Raw genomic sequence first — 25,379 nt, 5'->3', positions numbered from 1 at the left:
TTATGTTCTTTCAAATATATAGTTTGGTAGGTGTTACTCATTTCCATATAATAGGCGCTCGACAATTGTCTTCATGTTGGGGTCAACAAAATTTATTGTTAGAAGCAACCTTTAACATATCTATAGGATGTAATCGATGCACGGCTTTGTCAAATATGCCATTGCGAAATACAGAAAAAAATAAGCACAATATGTTATGGACACACTTTGATACCACACCCGCAATGTCGCCGTATCTTGCAACAATAATTATATCCAATTACTTATCACGTGTTGATAATAATACTCAAAATATTCAAATGTGGTGCCGAAACGAAATTGTATTTCACATGAAATTTGCAAAGGATGTAGCTGAAAATATCACGTTGTTTTATAAAAATAAATGGAAACAACGTTCGAACAATATTTCGAAGATAACTCATGTTGCAATTCCAAATTTCCCTGATAATGGCATAATAGTTTTCGGACTTGTTCTGTATAAGTGAGTACAAGTGCTTTACATTAAAAATAAAATTATATTAGTATGCAGAATTAAAAAATTTAAAAACATGTATATTTTCTGTTTTTATAAACGTGCGAAAGATTAAGCAATTGTTAAAACAAACAATTTTAAGTAGTAAGAATTAAATTTATTTGTATTATAATTCAAAAAGTTGAAATTTATTGTTTTAATATACATATATAAAGAGAAAAGTTTTTATGCTATATCGTATCGCCTAAAGTATGTGTTGAAATAGTAATAAAAGAAGTGACATTTTTTTATTCATTTAAAACTATAGTTCTTCATCGATTATATATGCTTTAACACAAAATCATTGTTTGATACTTAAATTAAAAATTACAAAAAATATTATTTGGTACGATTTACAATACTGATTTACTAAATTATATCCATGGGTTTGTAAATCGTACATCTAACAATAAAATTAAAAAATTGAAGCAAAAATAATATCTTATTTTGTATAAAAGTTCTTAGTCTTGACATTTAAATATAACTTTCAGCGAAAACAATATCATCTACGATGAAAATTTATATCCTGTTGCTCACAAAATCAAAGTAGCTCAATTAGTAGGACATAAAGTGACACAGCAATGGTTTTATAGTCTGAGCAATCCTTTTCGATCGGCTTTTTGGTTTGAAAGAGCTCTTACTACATTGCTTGCAATGTATGCTGTCAATGAGGTTATTCTAAATATTTTCAACGCAATCACGCTCCCACTTTCTCGGAAACGATAACATATTTAAGCATTTATATAGCAAGATTTTCGTATATCAAATTATTTTTATAAAATCCATAAATTTTTGCTAAATTATTTTAAAAACATTTAGCAATATATACATATGTATACAATATTAAACTGTTTTTTAAAAATAATTTTTTAAATATATTTACTCGTACATTCATATAAATATAATGTGAACAATGTAAAGTATGAAAAAAGTTTTTTTTGAGCACCCCTTCCCCTACTTTATCTGATATTTTTAAATATTTTAGATTTTATTATTATATTTATTCGTATGTGTATTTCAAAATAATAAAGTGTTTCTTTTTAACATAGAGGAACCACTAATGATATTAGTATTTTTTTCTAATGCAAGTATTTTCAGAGCCGTTATATCGATATATTAATAATTTTTTTTACAGATTTATCCAGATAATCGAATAATAAATTTATTTGTTGTTCAAAATCAACATACTTCTTTTTATTTGGATGATGATTATCATATGTGGATTTCTACTTCAGAAGATGACAATTTATTGAAAATTCGCAAATCTATCAGAGGTATATAACGTAATATAATAAAATAATCTGCGTAAATTTTGTACTATTAATATTATAAAAATACGTTTAAAATTATAAGATAATTAATTCTTTATCTAGATTTTATTACAAAAATAATGTTATTAGAGTACACACACACGCGCGCATATTTATGTACATTCTATAATTAATTTTAGGTATATACATATACGTATATATATATATACAAAGGGTCTGGTAATAATCGCGCATGTGTGTAGAGGATATTAATTGTATGGTTCTTTAATATTTTGTTATCTTCGTAAAAATTAACAAAAAATTTACTTTTAAAATCAATAAAAACTTAAAAATAAATAAATTTATTTTTAATATCACTATATTTACATATAACCGTTATAATAAATATATATTTAGAATATATCTAAATTATATATAATTTTGATGTATATTGTAGGACCCTTTATACTGCGCATGATGCAATACGCCTTTACCGAAGAAATATTTTGGAAAAACGTTCTCTCATATACAAATAGCACGTGAGTAAGACAATACAGAATATAATATAAAAAAATTAAGGAATACGTGAACGGTAGCGTAATAATTTAGATTTTGATATAACACACGTACAGAAGTTAAATAATACTTTATTATACAATCAGTCGATGTGTATCGTCGAAGAATCGAGCGAGCAAATCTGTCCGCGGCGGTTAATCGGTTGTATTTAGATTCTTGTTTATGTTTCTAGAAGCCTCTTTTAATTTTCGGTTATCACTTTGTCCGACAAGTTCGTCACGGCAATCGCAGTTATTTTCGTTTTACTTATTTATCTTTTTAAAACAGAGCGAGCTAACTCACACTGCTTTGTTTGCGTCTTTTATTATATCGAAGTTGTCCTAAGGCACATAAATCCTGAGAACGATAAACGATCGACAGCGGAAAATATATGTTACAATTTAAAATATAATATAACGCGTAGATTTTTATTAATTTATTCCTACAATAAAATTATATAAATCTTAAATAATTTATAATCATACAAATTTATATAAATTTATATAATGTCCTTTATTATTTCGCTTCTTCTGATATTATTTCATATTATTTTTCATTATTTCATATCGTTTTTGTTTAGTTTTGCAATTCCACTATTTTCCTAGATCTGCTATTATATATTTACTTTTACTATGAAAATCTCTTTTGTTGAAATAAATTGTTGTTTTGTCACTTTTTCATATATATATATATATACATATTCATTGTTGTTTTATATTTTTGTTTAAAAATTTACTATTTTTCAAAATAATTTTTTAATTAATTTTTATTCTTTTTATTATTTCCTTTATTTTTTTCTATCGTGTATTATTTTTATGTGTTCTTTTTATTGAATTTTGTGCTACATTCGTTTTTTAATCTTATTTTAAATATATCTAACACATATCTCTTTTGCATTGCTTTCTTTATTTTTATTTCATTTTTTTTCGTAGAACGATTTTGTTTATTATATGTTTTTCATTTTTTGTGCTTTCTTTATCTTCAATTTATTTGTTTTGTTATTTCTTTTATTAATCATTTTATAACTCTTTCAATATCTTGATCAAATATAATCTGTATTATTAATACCTAACAAATCAAATAAAATTATTAAATTTTTTTCAATATTATATATGTTATTATCATCATATAAATATAAGATATATATTTGGGTGCGTTCTTGTTCGTCAATTATGTTTCGCCGTTATCGCGGATCGGGTGAAAATATTTTATCCGGAATATTATAATTTGGGGTTGCACAGTATAATGTATCTTACTTCATTTTATTCGTGTCACAAAAGACCTGATACAAACTTTTACTTTTCGCCGGGAAACAAAACGTGTTACGCGAACGCAAGTCAAATTCTCTTTGGACTCGAGGCCGCGCATTGTCTCGCTTCTCTCCATCATTCTTCGACCTTATTTTTATTTTTAGGTGATTAGACTCTATCTTTATTTTGAGGTACTCTCGCTTTTTATTATGTTCGAAAATCGAAATTTATCTTCGTCATGTTAGTCGCTTGTTTATTTATTTATTGTTTTGTGTTACCGGTCGCGATATCCTTGACACACGTTGCTTGTAATTTTAATTTTTATTTTGTATATATTTTATATGCTTGTGGCATTTATCGCCACATATAAATATATAAATAGAAGTGCAATTATATTTTGCTTCTTAGTATTTACTAAATTTTTTTTTAATATTAAAATTATACATGCAATTTTAACATATTTATAATGTTTTCTTTACATAATTTACATACTTTGTGAATATAGCCAATTTCATCGTCAAAGTTTTATGACTTTTTTGAAAAAAGTTGTTGCTGATGCAAAAAATGTAGATATTGAAATATCATTACAAAGAATGGAATATTGGACTTTGGAAGAGCATTGTCCTCTAATCAAAGTAGTACGAAATAATAGTGATCCTTGGATCGATGTACATGTATCGATACAAAATTACGACACATTACAAATTGATTGCATTCCTGTAACTTTTACGACCCAGACGTATCCCAATTTTAACAATTTTACTCACTACTGGCTATGCAAATCATGGGATTTAATATCACTTCTTGAGGATGGTTGGATAATATTCAATATACAACAAATTGGTAATTATCGACCAATTAACTTATTATTATGACTTATTACTCGTCTTTATTTTACACACACAATTGACATTATTTTATATTTTTTCTGTTTTATACATTATTATATAAAAATCTGAGATATTCATTATATATTCATTATATATAACTACAATAGTTTTAAAATGCTTTGTGTAATGTTCTGTGTTCTGTATTATTATATATAATTAATAAGATATATTATGGGCGTTTTCTACGTAATATCAATATTAAAGTTATATTTTTACAAATATTTTATTCTAATAATAGTAAAAATTATTAAAAAGTTAACTATATTTATAAAATTAGTATACTAATATAAGTATACAGGTAAAATAAAATTTTTGTAGTTTCATGTTACAGAAATTTTACTGATTTGTATAAAATAATTATTATTTATTCTAATAATAGTAAAAATTATTAAAAAGTTAACTATATTTATAAAATTAGTATACTAATATAAGTATACAGGAATAAAATTTTTGTACAGTTTCATGTTACAGAAATTTTACTGATTTGTATCAAATAATTATTATTTATGTACAACTAGAATCAATTTTATTTTATGCTACACAAAAATATGTAGCATAATTTTATTTTTAATTTATAATTAATTTTTAATATGTATTTGTATTTTATAAAATTTTTGATACGGTTTTAAATTATAATTCATATATATGTATATTAAAAAATATTAAACGAAAATCTTTGAAAATAAGAATATTAATCATAAAATTATTCAAAATAATAGAAATTGTTAAAATTTATTATTTGACAGGATATTATCGTGTTAATTATGATGATGAGAATTGGCAAAGAATTTCAAATTATCTATCCTCTGATAATTTTACGACAATTCATGTTCTTAATCGTGCCCAAATTATCGATGATGCATTTCATTTAGTGATAGCAGGTCACCTCAACGCCTCTATATTCTGGAATATCACATCGTATTTGTTTCGAGAAGAAAATTATATCGCATGGTATCCTATGTTTAAAGCTCTGGAATACATGTTTAGTACTTTTCCAGGGGAAGAAAAAAAAACAAAAAATTTTGCGGTAAATATTAATAAATTTCAATAAAAGTATTACATTTTAAATATTTGTATATACCCTCATTTATGACAAATAATATAAGTACTTAAAAAAATATATCCAGCAACGATAAAATTTTACATATTATTGTGTCGCAAATAAATGTGCAAACATTTTAGTTTAAATAATCACTCACGCAAAAAACAGTCCTCAAAGTGTATGATTTTCAATAATATTAATATATAACCTTGTTATATAGCTGGGTGCTGAAAATCTTTGTCAATAAACTATAATTATAAACTTATTAACAAAGAAATATATATGTAACTATTTTTAGAAAAAAATAAGAAATATGTTAAACAATGTACTTGGAAGAATTGAATATGAAGAAATTCATGATATAGACGAATTTAGAATATGTTTGCGACAAGAAGCTGCAAAATGGGCATGTTTTCTCGGTGAAATCAATTGTATGAAAAAAGCCAACAATAAATTAAAACATCATCTCCAAGATCCTATAAAACACAGGTAAATTATGTTACATATTTTTAGTTTTCCTCAATCAAATTTCTTTGTAGATATCTCCTATAATGTTCAAATAAGTTTACACGCTAATCTTATTAATAAGAAAATTAAATTCTATTTATATTTTAGGCTTTTGCCATGGTGGACGGCATGGACATATTGTAGAGGTTTGATGACAACTACGAGAAATGAAACCACTTTTAGATCAGTGTATATCATAGGATTGATAAAAACTGACTTGAAATTTTCAGAATACTTAGCTTGCATTAACGATACTAATTTAATCAAGGACTATTTTAATTTTAAACAGTACAACAACTATACAAAACAGGAAGATCAATTTCTCGCTAACACTTTCTTACATTTTATTACGAAGCATGCAAAGAATCCAATTATACTGACGTATTTATTAGATAATTTTAACGAAATAAAACCAAAGTAAAGTGACATATTTTTATAAATATTTTGTATAAAAGTTTATGATATGTATAATATATACATCTGTTTTTTTTTTGTTTTTAGACATGTTAATATAATTGCAGCATTAATTATTATGATTAATAACGTATATACCAAAAATGTAGCTAAGGTAATAATTTTACATATTTAAATATGTATACAAAATATAATAATAATGCGATATTAATAATTATTATTTAATGTTCAAAATAATTTTTATAATGTTACCATAACGTTGTTTATTAATAATGGTATTAAAATTATACATTTTAGTCAATAAAGAGACACTCTGAAAGTATTGTAGAAGCTAACGTAATTGAAGCGAACACAGAAGATCAATTTAAAAGACATCGAATAAAAGAAGTAAATTTAATATATGTATATTATTATAAAAAGCGAAAGAAAATGAAATATTGTTTTATCTTATTAATTTCTGAATATTATTTTTATATTTGTTTATTTGTTATATAATCAGTATGTTGATTTTATCATGACAATCTTTGTTTATATATATTAAGATTTGCATAATGCGGAATGAAATTACTATATTTATCTAATTATATTATAGCTAATGAAACGATTTGTTTTAGATGAGTGACCGTGTGATACATAAGAATGAATTAATTAAACGAATAACAAACCAGGTTGATATACGCAATGGACAAATCGAGAAGCAGAGACAGGATTCTGCAAGTATTTTCTTCTAATCGGTGGATGAAAAAAAAATTGCAGTTTTTTTATACGAGGACGTACTTTATATGAATAATTTTTTTATATTGCATGTACTATTTTTATACTGCTTTAAATATTGTTTATTTAGATGTATTACTATCCGATGCCTTTATATTTACAAAACTATAAGACTGCATTCATCAAGATTTTCATTTTTTTGCGATCTTGTTTGAAGTAGTTAAACTATATATTATTACCTGCTTAGTAACAGAATTGTAGCCATTATATATTACAATAAATTTTACTGTTAGATATAATATTATAATATATATGTATAAATATAATTAGTATTATATAAATATATAAATAAAACTTGCTTAATGATAAGTGCACTTAAATTGTGTGTGTGCTTTATCTATTCATTTTAAATTATATATTGATTATAAATTGATGATGAATAAATTGTTATATATTGATTATAAATTGATGATGAATAAATTGTTATATATATATATATATATATATATATAACAATTTATTATTTAAATATTATAAAAATTTATTATTAGTTATATATATATGTGTGTGTCGATGAATTTTAATATTAAAAACTTATCTTATTATTTCGTTTGCTTCTGCATTATTTATTGTTTCTTACTATTGGCAATGATAAATGTGAAATCTCTTTTAGCAAAATAAAATTTGTACACAACGGTGTTGCAACACGAACAACAAATTCGAAAAAGATAGAAATCCGTTACACTGAAATCGGAAAATTTAAAATTTCTTAAAATCTTTCTATAGCTAATTGATTAGAATATGAAAAGAGAGCTACTATGTAATATACGCTTATATTTACGTATAATTAATTCAAGATTCGTAATATTGAAATAATTTTTAAACCATAAAAATTTATCGAATAAAATGCCTTAAAACTAAAAATGTTATAATTTCCACATATTTTTATCATAATTTTATTATAAAATCATTTTTATTATAAAAGAATATTGAGATCGAAAAGTCACGATTTATATTTAAAATTGTATTTTATTTTGGCTTTATACTCACAGTCTGTTTATTTAGTATATATATAATTTAAAAAAAAGTAAAATAAAATTTTAAAAATATTTTCAAAAACTTCTATTTAAATACTAGTGACTGTCATTAATAATTGGAAATTCATGTTGTATTAACTTTTTACAAAAATGTTATATAAAGATAATAATTTTATCAGTTATAAAACTTTATAGTTTGGCGCATAAAGTACGATGTAACAAACAATCAAAGTATTAAAATTTTAAAATTAAATAAAATTGATATAAAAAGACGAAAACATAGCACATATCGCGATTAATAAAGAATCGATTATAATATTTACAATTTTATATTATATACTTATACATACAGGAGTAGGTACAGTATAAAGACACAGTATTGTGCATAAAGACATGTATAATTAAATGTATATTTCTAACAAAAAAATATAAAGTGTCCCGTTTTAAATTAAGTATTGTTGTAATTTCAGAACCAAGGTTTTTCTTTCGAAAAATATACTTTATAAAATATTTATAGAATTTGAAAAAAACGAGTCGCGTCGTAAGTATATGGTCTTATTTCAGATGGAACATTGTTGAGATTTGATAGTAATAATTATTTTTTAAACGTTTTATGTTTCTTTCTGACACAAATATGAAACATTTTGTAATGTATTTATCTTGCAATATTATTTTATCTAAATAAACGTCTACAAAAAACAATGTGAATAAATTGATTGGTATAAAAAAAATATTCCATTGATTTAAAAAAATTGCAATTTATAGAAATGTGCAATTGCATACATTTAAATTAAATAATGACATATTTATACTAATTGAATTATTAAGATCAAATTATCGAAGGATGAGTATATGACGAGAAATTACACAATATTATTAGCAAAAATGTTTGTTGAAATAAGTCATATAAATGTGTATAATTAATGCATAATTATTTGATTAATTGGGCAAAAGTTATATGTGCTAAATTAAATCAACCGTTACATACAAATGCCGCCATACACCTAAATATATATATATATAATATATATATATATATATATATATATATATATATATAACGACCTTAGAAGTTTTGTTGATTTAACACATCATATTTAGCATGAAGACACGTCGAGAGTATCAGACAGTCTTTCGTGGCCTTTCGAACCACGTCGCCGTAAAAATAAACATTTAATAAAGTGTGTGAATATATTATATTCTTCCAACATTGCATATTTCTAAAGCATTAATTTGCTGCAGTTCATTTTTAAAACGATATATAGTTTTTCAATTAACATTCTGCTTCGAATTATTCGGTAAGTCAGAAGAACTTTCATACATATAAAACATGTGTTTACAAATGCAAGAAAATTTAATTATACGGTAGGGCGGAATTTTATAGAATTTCCAACATATGTATAAGAATAAAGAAAATAGTTTTATTTAAAATTATTTGTAAATATTAATCCTAAGATAATTTAAAATAATATCGATCATATAATAGTTTACGAATTGTATGTTGTTTGGCGAATTATTAGTTTTATTAGCTGAAATGTTGAAATAAATTTAGAGACGTTATATTATTGTTATTAACTTTAATTCTACAATTAAAATATTATATAAATGACTTGCAATAACCACGAGGTATAACTTTTGCTTGCGAGATATAATTCTATTTGTCCTTTCTTCAGCGAGTGACAAATTATCGATTCTCCGGTCATCTATGCCTATATCGATTAAGCTGTCCGTTGTTATATTTTGCTTGTTTTGATACTTTGCCTTTACCTGTTCATTATGATTGTTTCGCTCGTTGTCATATATATACATATATTCGATCGCCGACTTTCGTTCTCAATTCGATTTAATATTTTAAAATAAAATTGAAATATAAAATAAATTTTATCGCCACAGTTGAAATAATCTTGAACCCACAAGAGTTTGATGTCAAATAAATAATTTTTGAAACTAAAAAATACTGCAACTAACAGATAATAAATATTATAATAGACACTTTTAATTGTTTCTTTATTACTAGATTATTAAAATTCTGTTTCCAAAATTTCTCGTGCTTTTTATTATTTATAAAAAATATCTGTGTGTTTTTAATACTTACTTGTAATGTCAATATATTCAAGGTTGTATAATCCTTGGTTATTATTTTATCACGATTCGACAAGAAGTTTCATTCGAATAATAAGTTCACAGTTTTTAATTTTAAGTACACTTGAGAAGGACCAAAATTTATGGTCGAAACGTTGGGTAGTGATTATTAAATATTTATTAGCCAGTAATGGTCGTAAAAATTAATTATCTTTTCAAATATATTAAAATTAAAAATTATTAAAATTTAATTTTTACTTATTATTAAGTTGTATTTCTCAAACGTATTAGTATTCTACTATCAGTATATATACAAAATAGAAATCAAAATAGTAATTTGGCTAATTAAAATTATGATCATTTTTATAGCATCAAGCAACTGTCATCGCAAAAATTAACAATTTGACATATGTAAAATAAATAATAGAAATAATATCAATAGTGTGCGCCAAGCGCGCTCTTGTGTCGTCTAGTGATTTAAAAAACACATCAATACTATATTTAAGTTCTCTATTTGTCTTTTGCTTACAGTGTGTTTTGCAGACCTAAAATAAATTATTCGACACGATGATATTTCTACTATTAATTAGCGGAATAATGTATATCGTTGGAACGGCTTCTACTCTTAATCAATCGTCTTTATGCTATCAACCATCAAAATATATAAAATCAAATCATTACGATATCAAGTTTATATCATATATTGAAAAATACATTTTTTATGGAGAATACAATATTAGCATAAGCATTCTTAACCAAACGCAAAATATATTAATTAACAACATAAATTCAGAAAAATTATATTTTGAAAATATAGTTTTAATTAAAAATCTAGAAAAACATCATGAGAATAATAAGTATACAGTTTATAAACCGACATATGATATTCAAGAAGACATAATTGACCTTTCTTTTAAGAATGAGTTATTACCAGGAAATTACACTTTATATATTAAATACATTGGTTTTACTGATAAAGTCTTTAGAATTTTCGATATGCAAAAAAAAACTGCGTAAGTAAGTAATATATGTGTATTAAAAACAATGTGCAATGTGCAATTACATGCAACCTCGTAATTAATATATATTATTTTTGTATTAAATGTTTCAAAAATTATTATATATTATGCAATTTATATATAAAGACAATTATTCTATACCTTTAATACATATTATTACATTTAAACATTTTTAAATTCCAACATTTTGATGCTTGCTAAAAATGTTTCATTAATTTATGTTCTTTGAAATGTATAGTTTCGTAGCTGCTACTCATTTGCATATAATAGGCACCCGACAAATGTCATCGTGTTGGGATCAACAGTATTTATTCTTAGGAGCAACCTTTAACATATCTATAGGATGTAATCAATGCACGGCTTTGTCAAATATGCCATTGCAAAATACAGAAAAAAACAAGCACAATATATTATTGAAACGCTTCCATACCACACCTGCAATGTCGCCGTATCTTGCAACAATAATTGTATCCAATTACCTATCATGTGTTGATAATTATACTCAAAACATTAAAATGTGGTGCAGAAACGAATCTGTATTTCACATGGAATTTGCAAAAAATGTAGCTGAAGAAATCACGTTTTTGTTCAAAAATACATGGAAACAACATTCGAACAATATTTCGAAAGTGACTCATGTTGTAATGCCAAATTTCCCTGATAATGGCATTATAGTTTTCGGACTTGTTTTTTATAAGTGAGTACAAGTACTAAAAATTACATTAAAAGTAAAATTATATATTAGTATGCAAAATTATAAAATGGAAAAATATGTAGGTATATCTTTTGTTTCTGTAAACGTGCAAAAATATAAGATATTGTGAAAACAACAATTTTAAATAGTAAAAATTAAATTTATTCGTATTATAATTCAAAATGTTGTAGTTTATTGTTGTAATATATACATACATAAAGATAAAAATTTTTATGCTATATCGTATCCCCTAAGGTAAATTTTAAAATTGTAATAAAGCTATAAAAGAAATAACATTTTTTTATTTATTAAAACTAAAGTACTTCATCAATGATTTACGCATTAACACAAAATCATTGTTTTATACTTAAATTAAAATTACAAAAAATATTATTTGTTACGATTTACAATACCAATTTGGTAAATGAAATTTTATTTTGTATATAAGTTCTCAGTCTAACATTTAAATATTACTTTCAGCGAAATGGATATTGTTTACGATAAAAATTTGTATCCTGTTGTTCACAAAATTGAAGTAACTAGATTAGTAGGACATAAAGTGATACAGCAATGGTTTTATAATTTGAACAATCCGTTTCGATCGGCTTTTTGGTTCAATAAAGGTCTTACTACATTGCTTGCAACGAATACTGTCAATGAGGTTATTCTAAATATTTTCAACGCTATCACCTCCCACTTTTTCAAACACGCTAACATACTTAAGCATTTATATAACAAGAATTTCATATATCAAATTCTTTTTACAAAATGTATACATTCTTTTTAACAATATATACATATGTATACAATATTAAACTATTTTTTAAAAATACTTTTTCAAATATTTACATTTATATAAATATAATGTAAGATATGAAAACTTTCTTTATATTTTAACATCACTTTATCTGATATTATTATACTAGCTTTTTGGTTTGCTCTTTACGCGGGCCTCAAGGCCTTCACCCAACACTGATTCCGCTTTTACTAGTTTTCACACAATTTTTTATTTTACAAAACCAAAGATATATAATATTTTGTTATACTTTATTTAATATCTATCTATTTGTCTGTCCATTTGTCCGTCTGTCTGTCGTCGTCATCCCCAAAAATTTTCATGATTTTGGTACCGAAAATAAATCAATATATGTGTGAGTGCGTGGGTGAAAGTTTTACATACAAATTTTTTTTAAATGTGATTTCTCGATATTTTGGAACATTTCGAACACATTGGCATAAAAATCTGCAAAACATTTTTTTGCGGAAACATACCCTTCTCTATGTTAAAAAAAAATTTTAAATTAAAAAAACACCATCTCATCACACTCCCCAAAAAATTTGCAACTTGTATATATAAATATAAATAGATATCTAATTGCGAGAAAATTAATCAATAAATGTATGTATGCGTGGGCGGATGCGTATGTAGTAGTGTAAAACTAAATAAAAACACATAGTAGCCATTTCCGAAAGAATGTGAAATTTTGTACCAATTTCGAGAAAATCGGTGAATAAATATGTGATTGCGTGTGTAGATGCGTAAAGAGAATAAAACTTAAAAAAAACCACACAGTAGTTTTCTCAGAAAAATTTGCAACATTTTGATATCAATTTAAAAAAAATTGGTCCATAAATATGCGATTGCGTGGGTGGAGACGTAAAACTTACAAATAATTACCATAGTCACACTTCCCGGAAAATTTGCGAAATTTTGGTACCAATTTGATGAAAATCAGTCCACAAATGTGGAAGCAGTTTACGGTCAGACAGACAGAGAGACGGACGGTAATTATACATACAGATTTTTATAAAATCTAAAATAACTTAAATCAATCAGAAACAATTATATCCGATATTTATTTTACTTAATTTGATAAAAAGAACTCTGCGATATAATATATCATGAAATAATAATTTTAAAAGTATGTAATATTTGTTAATTATATTGATACAAAATTTATATTATTCCTTTTTAACATAAAAGAACCGCTAATGATATTAGTATTTCCTTCTAATGCATGTATTTTCAGAGCGTTTATATTGATATATTAATTATATTTTTTCTTTAGATGTATCGAGATAATCGAATAATACATTTATTTGTCGTTCAAAATCAACATACTTCTTTTTATTTTGATGATTATCGTATGTGGGATTCTACTTCACAAGATGACAGTTTATTGAAAATTCGCGAATCCATCAGAGTAATATAATAAAATAATCCGCGTAAATTTTGAACTATTAATATTATAAAAATATATGTTTAAAATTATAAGATAATTAATTTTCTATCTAAATTTTATTACAAAAATAATGTTATTAAAGTACACACACACATATTTATGTACATTCTATAATTAATTTAAGGTATATAAATATACGTATATATATATATATATATATATATATACGTATATTTATATACCTTAAATTAATTATAGAATGTACATAAATATATATATATATATATATAAATTTTTTGAATAAAATGATAAACCGTGCGGCAATAGAAGACATTTCACTGTTATGCAATTACTGTACCTTGTATATATATAATTTTGCCTTATAATATATAATATCACTTTACATGTAACTATTATAATAAATATATATTTATAATATATCTAATTTATAATTTTGATGTAAATTGTAGCACCCTGTATACTGCGCATGATGCAACACGCCGTAACCAAAGAAATATTTTGGAAAGGTATTCGATCATATGCAAATAGCAAGTGAGTATTACAATATAGAATATATAATAAAAAAATAAAATTATATAAATCTTAACTAATTTATAATAATACAAATTTTACATATTGTCTTTTATTATTTCGTTTTTGCTGACATTATTTCATATTATATTTTTTTAGTTTTACAATTCTGCTATTTTCCTAGATCTGTTACTAGATTTACCTTTACTTTCGTTATTTTTACTATGAAAACCGCTTTTGTTGAAATAAATTGTTGTTTTATGACTTTTTATATATACATATTCAATGTTGTTTTATTTTCGTTTCATAATTTATTTTTTTTCAAAATAATTTTCAAATTAATTTGTAATCCTTTTATTATTTCCTTTATTGCTTCATATAGTCTATAATTATTCTTTTAATATCTGCTTTTTTTAATTGCATTTTGTGCTACGTTTGTTTTTTAATCTTATTTTAAATATATCTCACACGTATATCGATTTTCCGTTACTTTCTTCATTTTTATTTTATTTCTTTCGTAGAACGATCACCTTTATTATATTTGTATATTATTTCTTGTTTTGTTTTTATTTTTATTTGATTTGTTTTGTTATTTCTTTTATTAATCATTTTATAACTCATCTGTCAATACTTTGATCAAATATAATCTGTATTATTAACCTTTGTAGAAATTTATCACTAGTAACGCTAATTAATAACTTATTTCGAATATTTAAAATATGATATACAGTAATTTAAATACTCAAAATAAGTAATTAAGTACTCGAAATAAGTGATAAATTGGTATTACTAGTAATAGTATATATAAATGCCTAACAAATTAAATAAAATTATTAAATTATATTGATTATTATGTTATTATCATAATATAAATATAAGATATATGAATACACAAATACAAATAAGTACAATTATATTTTGCTTCTTAGTATTTATTAAAAGTTTTTATAATATTAAAATATTAAAATTATGAAAACAATTTTAATTTTATTTATAATGTTATTTTTACATAATTTATATACTTTGTGAGTTTAGCCAATCTCATCGTCAAAGTTTTATGACTTTTTTGGAAGAAATTGTTGCTGATGCAAATAAGCTAGATCAACTTCAATTATCATTACAAACAATGGCAAATTGGACTTTAGAAGAGCATTGTCCTCTTATCAAAGTAGAACGAACTTATGGTCTTTTGAAAAAGACGAAAATAAATTTATCGATACAAAATCCCGACACATTAAAAATTGATTGCTTACCTGTAACTTATACTATCCAGTCGGTTCCCGATTTTGACAGTCTTGATCACCGCGCGCTATGCAAATCACAAGATGATGTTATTTCATTGTCATTAGAAGAGCATGGTTGGGTTATAATCAATTTACAACAAATTGGTAAATATCGACTAATTGATAAATTTAACGTATAAGACGGGCAACAAGAGCCAAATCGCGGATGACAATGCGTTATCCTAACGAAACTAAATCATTTTTCGTTCATTGCCCGTCTTATACGTTAAATTTATATTTATATTACAGAGCCTTGTTAAAACTCTTATATTTGATACACGCTGGCTTAAAAAATGCGTTTGTTTACCAACATTAATATATATAACAGAGAAAAGTATAGAATCGAAAGGATCTGAATAGCTCAGCTGGAAGAGCAGTCGCCCGGCAAGCGAAAGGTCTCGGGTTCGATTCCCGATTCAGCGATTTTCGGATCTATATTTTTCTCTTGCATTCATTTATTTATTTTCCGAAGGGGGGTTAAAGGGGTATTGAAATTAAATCTCAAAATATGAGATTATTTCATATTTAAAATCTTGGCCGTGTCCAAGTAAAAATTTGGTGCCTTGTGCACCGGTATTTAATTCTAACGAAAAATGATTTAGTTTCGTTAGGATAACGCATTGTCATCCGCGATTTGGATCTTGTTGTCCGTCTTATACGTTAAATTTATATTTATATTACAGAGCCTTGTTAAAACTCTTATATTCGACTAATTGACTTATCATGACTCATTATTCATCTTTATTTTACACACATACACAATTGACATTATTTTATATTTTTTTTGCTTTATACACATTATTATATATAAATCTGAGATATTCTTATATATAAATACCATAGTTTTAAAATGTTTTGTATAATGTTCTGTATTATTATATATAATTAATAAGATATATATCGGCGTTTTCTATATAATATCAATCAATATTAAAATTATATTTTTACAAATATTTTAATTTAATAATAATAAAAATGATTAAAACGTTAATTATATTTATAAAATTAGTATACTAATATAAGTATACAGGTGAAATAAAATTTTTGTACAGTTTCATGTTACAGAACTTTTGCTGATTAGTAAAAAATAATTATTATATATATGCACAACTAGAATCAATTTTATTTTATGATATACAACAATATCTCGCACAATTTCATTTATAATTTATAATTAATTTTCAATATGTATTTGCATCTCATTTAATTATTGATATGTTTTTAATTTATAATTTATATAAACAAAAATATTAAACAAAAATGTTTGAAATTAAGTGTATATTAATAATAAAAATTATTCAAAATAATATAAATTGTTAAAATTTATTTATTATTCGACAGGATATTACCGCGTTAACTATGATGATGAGAATTGGCGAAGAATTTCAGATTATCTATACAATGATGATTTTACGACAATTCATGTTCTTAATCGTGCCCAAATTATCGATGATGCATTTCATTTAATGATAGCAGGCCAACTCAAAGCATGTATATTCTGGAGTATCACATCGTATTTGGATAAAGAAGAAGATTATATCGCATGGTATCCTATGTTTAAAGCTCTGGAATACATGTTTAGTACTTTTCCAGTGGACGAAAGAACTGAAAAATATGCGGTAAATATTAATCAATTTCAATGAAAGTATTACATTTAAATATTTATATATACACTGATTGATCACAAATAATTTAAATATTTAAAAAGAAATATATCTAGCGATAAAGTTTTATATGTTATTACGTCTCACATAAATGTGCAAACAAATTCAGTTTGAATAATCACTCACGCGATGAACAGTTCCCAAACTGTATGATTTTCACTAATGTGAATAATGATATTATATAACATTGTTATTGGATACATAGCTGGATGCTTAAAATCTTTGTCGATGAAGTATAATTATAAAGATATTAATAAAGAAATACATATTTAATGATTTTTAGGATAGAATAGATAAGCTAAAATTCATGTTAAACGAGTTACTTGAAAAAATCCAATATGAAGAAATTGATGATGCAGACGAACTTACAATATGTTTACGACAAGAAGCTGCAAGATGGGCATGTTTTTTTGGTCACATCATTTGTATAGAAGAAGCAAAAAATAAATTAGAACAACATATGAAAGATCCTATAAAATACAGGTAAATTATGTTACATATTTTTAGTTTTTCTCAATCAAATTTCCTTGTAGATATCTCCTATAATGTTCAAATAAGTTAATACGCCAATCTTTAATAAGAAAATTAAATTTTATTTATATTTTAGGCTTTTGCCATGGTGGACGGCATGGACATATTGTAGAGGTTTGATGACAACTACGAGATATGCAAAAACTTTTGGAACAGTGTATACTAGAGGATTGAACAAAACTGACATTAAATTTTCAGAATATTTGGCTTGCATTGAAGAAACTGAGTTAATCAAAATGTATTTAGCAACAAAACATAAACAGCACACTTATACAAAACAGGGAGATCAATTTGTCGTTAACAGTTTCTTACATTTTATTACGAAGCATGCGAAGAATCCAATTATACTAACATATATATTAGATAATTTTAACGAAATAAAACCAAAGTAACGTGTCATATTTTTATAAATATATAGTACAAAAGTTTATTATATGTATTATATATATATATATATATATATCTGATTTTTTTTGTTTTTAGAAATGTTAATATAATTGCAGCATTAATTATTATGATTAATAACGTATATTCTAAAAATGTAGCTAAGGTAAAAATTTTACATGTTTGAATATGTATACACAATATGATAATAATGCATATTATTAATTATTATTTATTGTTTAAAATAACTTGATATTAGAATAATTGTTTGTTAATAATGTTATAAAAATACATTTTAGTCAATATCACGAAATGCTATCAGTATTGTAAAAACTAACTTTGAAATAGAAAGACTTCGAATAAAAAAGGTAACTTTAATAAATATTATTATTATGGAAAGCAAAAGAATATCAAATATTGTTATATCTTATTAATTTCAGAATATTATTTTTATATTTGTTTATTTCTTATATAATCAGTATGTTGATTTCATTATGACAATCTTTGTTTATATATATTAAGATTGGCATAATGCGGAATGAGATTACTATATTTATCTAATTATATTATAGTTAATGAAACGATTTGTTTTAGATGAGTGACCGTGTGATAGATAAAGATGAGTTAATTAAACAAATAACAAATCATGTTGAGATTCGCAAGAGACAAATCAAAAGACAGAGACAGTATTTTAAAAGTTTCTTCTTCTAATTGATGGATGTAAAAAAAATTACAGTTTTTTAAACGAGGACGTACTTTATATGAATAATTTTTTTATATTGCATGTACTATTTCTTTTACTGCTTTAAATATTGTTTATTTAGATGTATTCCTATCCGATGCCTTTATATTTACAAAACTATAAGACTGCATTCATCAAGATTTTCATTTTTTTGCGATCTTGTTTGAAGTAGTTAAACTATATATTATTACCTGCTTAGTATTAGAGTTGTAGCCATATTATATTACAATAAATTTTACTGTTAGATATAATAATATAATATAAATAGTATAAATATATAAATAGAACTTGCTAAATAATAAGTGCACCTAAATTGTGTGTGTGCTTTATCTATTCATTTTAATTTATATATTGATTTGTTTTCAATTTTGTTACGTGAATTAACGAAAATATATATTTACACACAAATACACACACAGATATATATATATATATATATATATATATATATATAACAATTTATTATTTAAATAGTATAAAAATTTATTATTAGTTATATATATATGTGTGTGTCAATAAATTTTAATATTAAAAAATTATCTTATTATTTCATTTGCTTCTGCATTATGTATCGTTCCTTACTATTCGCAATGATAAATGTGGAATCTCTTTTAGCAAAATAAATTTTGTACACAACGGTGTTGCAACACGAACAACAAATTCGAAAAAGATAGAAATCCGTTACATTGAAATCGGAAAATTTAAAATTTCTTAAAATCTTTCTATGGCTAATCGATTAGAATATGAAAAAAAAGCTACTATATAATATACGCTTATATTTACATATAATTAATTCAAGATTTGTAATATTGAAATAATTTTCGACTCAAAAAAATTTATCGAATAAAATGCCTTAAAACTAAAAATGTTATAATTTCCACATATTTTTATTATAATTTTATTATAAAATAATTTTTATTATAAATAAATATTGAGATCGAAAAGTCACGATTTATATTTAAAATTGTATTTTATTTTGGCTTTATATTCACAGTCTGTTTATTTAGTATATATATAATTTGAAAAAAAGTAAAATAAATTTTGAAAAATATTTTCAAAAACTCCTATTTAAATACTAGTGACTGTCATTAATAATTGAAAATTTATGTTGTATTAACTTTTTACAAAAATGTTATATGAAGATAATAATTTTATCAGTTATAAATCTTTATGGTTTTGCGCATAGAGTACGATTTCATAAACAAAGTATTAAAATTTTAAAATTAAATAAAATTGATATAAAAAAACAAAAAAATAGTACATATCGCGATTAATAAAGAATCGATTATAATATTTACGATTTTATATTATATACTTATACATACAGAAGTAGGTACAGTATAAAGACACAGTATTGTGCATAAAGACATGTATAATTAAATGTATATTTTTAACAAAAAAATATAAAGTGTCCTATTTTAAATTAAGTATTGTTGTAATTTCAAAACCAAAGTTTCTCTTTCGAAAAATATACTTTATTGGAAAATTTGCAAAAGCGCGTCGCGTCGTAAGTATATGGTCTTATTTCAGATGGAACATTGTTGAGATTTGATAGTAATCATTGATTTTTAAACGTTTTATGTTTCTTTCTGACACAAATATGAAACATCTTGTAATGTATTTATCTTGCAACATAATTTTATCAAAATAAACGTCTGCACAAATCAATGTGAATAAATTGATTGGTATATAAAAAACATTCCATTGATTTAAAAAAATTGCAATTTATAGAAATGTGCAACTGCATATATTTATATTAAATAATGACATATTTATACTAATTGAATTAATAAGATAAAATTATCGAAGGATAAGTTAATGAAAAGAAATTACACAATATTTTTAGCAAAAATGTTTGTTGAAATAATAAGTCATATAAATGTGTATAAACAATGCCTAATAATTTGATTAATTAGGCAAAAGTTAAATGTGCTAAATTAAATCAACCGTTACACACAAATGCCGCCATACATCCAAATATATATATATATGTATATACAAGGTGTCGCATAATTCGCGAACCACCGCGAATGGGCAGATAGAGCGTGTTAAACTGAATAGAAAAGTCTTGTATCATTTTGCGATATTCGCAATAATTATTGAGTTATTTATTAAAATATCTAAACGAATAAGCAGGTAGAAAGCATTATTTGATCGAGAGGCGGCGTCATGCAGCGAGCAATGTAGTGACGCCGAAAAGTAAGATGATACTTTTGATACTGAGCGGCATATAACAAATAAGTCATCCGACATGCACACCGAGTCCGGCCTACCGCTTTCTACCCGCTCGTTTAGATATTTTAGTTAATAACTCAATAATTATTGCGAATATCGCAAAATGATACAGGACTTTTCTATTCAGTTTAACACGCTCTATCTGCCCATTCGCGGTGGTTTGCGAATTATGGGACACCCTGTATATACAAGGTGTTTGGCAACAGGTGGACCAAAATGTAAGCAGTGGTTCTACATAATAAAATAAGACAAAAATCAAGAATGACAAAATTGCGTCCAAGACTTCGTTTATTAATTATAAATATTTTAAATTTCGCATTAAGGGCGCCTGACGCACGGCAATTTGCCGATATCTGGCATGCGTAAGGTACATCGGTAGAGTCGCCGTCAATATACACTGTGACGCATAAGTATACAAAAACTTACATCGTAACAGTTGATGTATATTTTGCAAAGTGTAAAATATTTATAATTAATAAACGGAGTTTCGAACACAATTTTGTCATTCTTGATTTTCGTCTTATTTTATCATGTAGAATCACTCCTTACATTTTGGCCCACCTGTTGTCGAACATCCTGTATATGTATAACGACCTTAGAAATTTTGTTGATTTAACACATCATATTTAGCATGAAGACACGTCCAGAAAATCAGTCAGTCGTTCGTGGTCTTTCGAACCACGTCGCCGTAGATATAATACTTTTAATAAAGTGTGTGAATATATTATATTCTTCCAACATTGCATACTTCTAAAGCATTAATTTGCTGCAATTTATTTTTAATACAATATATAGTTTTAATCAATATAGTTTTCCAATTAACATTCTGTTTTGAAATATTCGGTAAGTCAGAACAACTTTCATACATATAAAACATGTGTCTACAAATGCAAGAAAATTTAATCATACGGTAGAATGGAATTTTATAGAATTTCCAACATATGTATAGGAATAAAAAGAATAGTTTTATTCAAAATTATTTGTAAATTTTAATCCAGAGATAATTTAAAATAATTCTATTTGTCCTTTCTTCAGCGAGTTCGCTAAATGACATGTTATCAATTCTCCTGCCTATATCGGTTAAGCTGTCCGTTGTTATATTTTGCTTGTTTTGATACTTTGTTTTTACCTGTTCATTATGATTCTTTCGCTCGTTGTCATATATATACATATATTCGATCGCCGACTTTCGTTCTCAACTCAATTTAATATTTTAAAATAAAATTGAAATATAAAATGAATTTTATCGCCACAGTTGAAATAATCTTGAACCCACAAAAGTTTGATGTCGAATAAATAATTTTTGAAACTAAAAAATACTGCAATTAACAGATAATGAATATTATAATAGACACTTTTAATTGTTCTTTTATTACTAGATTATTAAAATTCTGTTTCCAAAATTTCTCGTACTCTTTTTATTTATAAAAAATATCTGTGTGTATTTTAATACTTATTTGTGATGTCAATATATTAAAGGTTGTATAATCCTTGGCTATTATTTTATCACGATTCGACAAGAAGTTTCATTCGAATAATATGTTCACAGTTTTTAATTTTAAGTACACTTGAGAAGGACCAAAACCCATGGTCGAAACGTTGGGTGGTGATTATTAAATATTTATTGAACAGTAATGGTCGTTAAAATTAATTATCCTTTCAAATATATTAAAATTAAAAATTATTAAAATTTAATTTTTACTTTTTATACAAAATATAAGTCGAAATAATAATTCGGCTAATTAAAATTATGATCATTTTTATAGCATCAAGCATCATCGCAAAAATTAACAATTTGACAATTGTAAAATGAATAATAAAAACAATATCAAAAGCGTGCGCCAAACGCGCTCTTGTGTCGTCTAGTGATTTAAAAAAGACATCAATACTTTATTTAATTTCTCTATTTGTCTTTTGCTTACAGTGTGTTTTGCAGACCTAAAATAAATTATTCGACACGATGATATTTCTACTATTAATTAGCGGAATAATGTATATCGTTGGGACGGCTTCTACTCTTAATCAATCGTCTTTATGCTATCAACCATCAGAATATATAAAACCAATCCATTACGATATCAAGCATATATCAAATATTGAAGGAAATATTTTCTATGGAGAATACAATATTAGCATAAACATTCTTAACAAAACGCAAAATATATTAATTAACAACATATATTCAGAAGAATTATATTTTAAAAATATAGTTTTAATTAAAAATCTAGAAAAACATTATGAGAATATTAAATATACAGTTTATAAACCGGCATATGATATTCAAGAAGACATAATTGACCTTTCTTTTAAGGATGAGTTATTACCAGGAAATTACATTTTATATATTAAATACTTTGGTTTTACTGATGAAGTCTTTAGAATTTTCGATGTGAAAAATAAAACTGCGTAAGTAAATAATATATGTTTATTAAAATCAATGTGCAATGTGCAATTACATGCAACCTTGTAATTTATATATATTATTTTTGTATTAAATGTTTCAAATATTATTATATATCATGCAATTTAAATATAAAGACGATTATTATATACCTTTAATACATATTATTACATTTAAACATTTTTCAATTTCAACATTTTGATGCTTGCTAGAAATGTTTCATTAATTTATGTTCTTTGAAATGTATAGTTTCGTAGCTGCTACACATTTTCATATAATAGGCACCCGGTATATAATGAGTACGTGTTGGGATGAAAAATATTTATTCTTAGAAGCAACCTTTAACATATCTATAGGATGTAATCAATGCACGGCTTTGTCAAATATGCCATTGCGAAATACAGAAAAAAACAAGCACAATATGTTAATGAAACGCTTCGATATCACACCTGCAATGTCGCCGTATCTTGCAACAATAATTGTATCCAATTACTTATCACGTGTTGATAATAATACTCAACATATTCAAATGTGGTGCAGAAACGAATCTGTATTTCACATGGAATTTGCAAAAAATGTAGCTGAAAATATTACGTTGTTCTATAAAAATACATGGAAACAACATTCGAACAATATTTCGAAAATGACTCATGTTGCAATACCAAATTTCCCTGATAATGGCATAATAGTTTACGGACTTGTTTTGTATAAGTGAGTACAAGTACTTAAAATTACATTAAAAGTAAAATTATATATTAGTATGCAAAATTATACAATTGAAAAACATGTAGGTATATCTTTTGTTTCTGTAAATGTGCAAAAGTATAAGATATTGTAAAAACAACAATTTTAAGTAGTATAAATTAAGTTTATTCGTACTATAATTCAAAATGTTGTAGTTTATTGTTTTAATATATACATACATAAAAGTAAAAATTTTTATGCTATATCGTATCCCCTAAGGTAAATTTTAAAATTGTAATAAAGCTATAAAAGAAATAACATTTTTTTATTTATTAAAACTAAAGTTCTTTTTCGATGATTTACGCATTAACCCAAATCATTGTTTTATACTTAAATTAAAAATTACAAAAAATATTATTTGTTACAATTTACAATATCAATTTGCTAAATGAAATTTTATTTTGTATAAAAATTCTCAGTTTTACATTTAAATATTACTTTCAGCGAAATGGATATCGTTTACGATAAAAATTTGTATCCTGTTTCTCACAAAATCGAAATAGCTCAATTAGTAGGACATAAAGTGACACAGCAATGGTTTTATAATCTGAACAATCCGTTTCAATCGGCTTCTTGGTTCAACAAAGCTCTTACTACATTGCTTGCAATAAATACTGTCAATAAGGTTATTCTAAATATTTATAACGCTATCACTTTCCACTTTTTCAAAAACGATAACATACTTAAGCATATATATAACAGGAATTTCGTATATC

The 25,379-nt window shown here is 24.5% G+C and overlaps 1 protein-coding gene and 1 long non-coding RNA gene across 5 annotated transcripts in view; both read left to right on the top strand.

Moving 5' to 3' along the window:
- LOC114945737 (aminopeptidase N-like) overlaps positions 1 to 25,379 on the top strand; it is a 47,503-nt gene that overhangs the window by 2,606 nt on the left and 19,518 nt on the right. Inside the window, exons 1-4 of one of the 4 annotated variants that reach the window (XM_085482984.1) lie at positions 22,163 to 22,361; positions 23,443 to 23,924; positions 24,169 to 24,630; positions 25,108 to 25,288. In XM_085482984.1, the coding sequence (XP_085339110.1) occupies positions 23,479 to 23,924; positions 24,169 to 24,630; positions 25,108 to 25,288 (1,089 nt within the window). In that variant the 5' untranslated portion in view covers positions 22,163 to 22,361; positions 23,443 to 23,478. Of the gene's footprint in view, positions 1 to 11,509; positions 11,969 to 12,445; positions 12,627 to 22,162; positions 22,362 to 23,442; positions 23,925 to 24,168; positions 24,631 to 25,107; positions 25,289 to 25,379 lie in introns of those variants that run through there. The other 3 variants (XM_085482983.1, XM_085482986.1, XM_085482985.1) reach the window with 3 other exon arrangements.
- On the top strand, positions 9,289 to 11,247 carry LOC146723163 (uncharacterized). Its single transcript, XR_014924715.1, has 2 exons — positions 9,289 to 9,468; positions 10,784 to 11,247. It is a non-coding gene; the product is annotated as an uncharacterized LOC146723163 (long non-coding RNA).

The sequence above is a fragment of the Nylanderia fulva genome, unplaced genomic scaffold, assembly GCF_048542155.1.
Source record: "Nylanderia fulva isolate GAGA-0341 unplaced genomic scaffold, ASM4854215v1 Scaffold224, whole genome shotgun sequence".
NCBI classification, from domain to species: domain Eukaryota; kingdom Metazoa; phylum Arthropoda; class Insecta; order Hymenoptera; family Formicidae; genus Nylanderia; species Nylanderia fulva.
The sequence above is the reverse complement of the archived record's forward strand: the minus strand, read 5'-3'. Positions and strand labels throughout refer to the sequence as shown.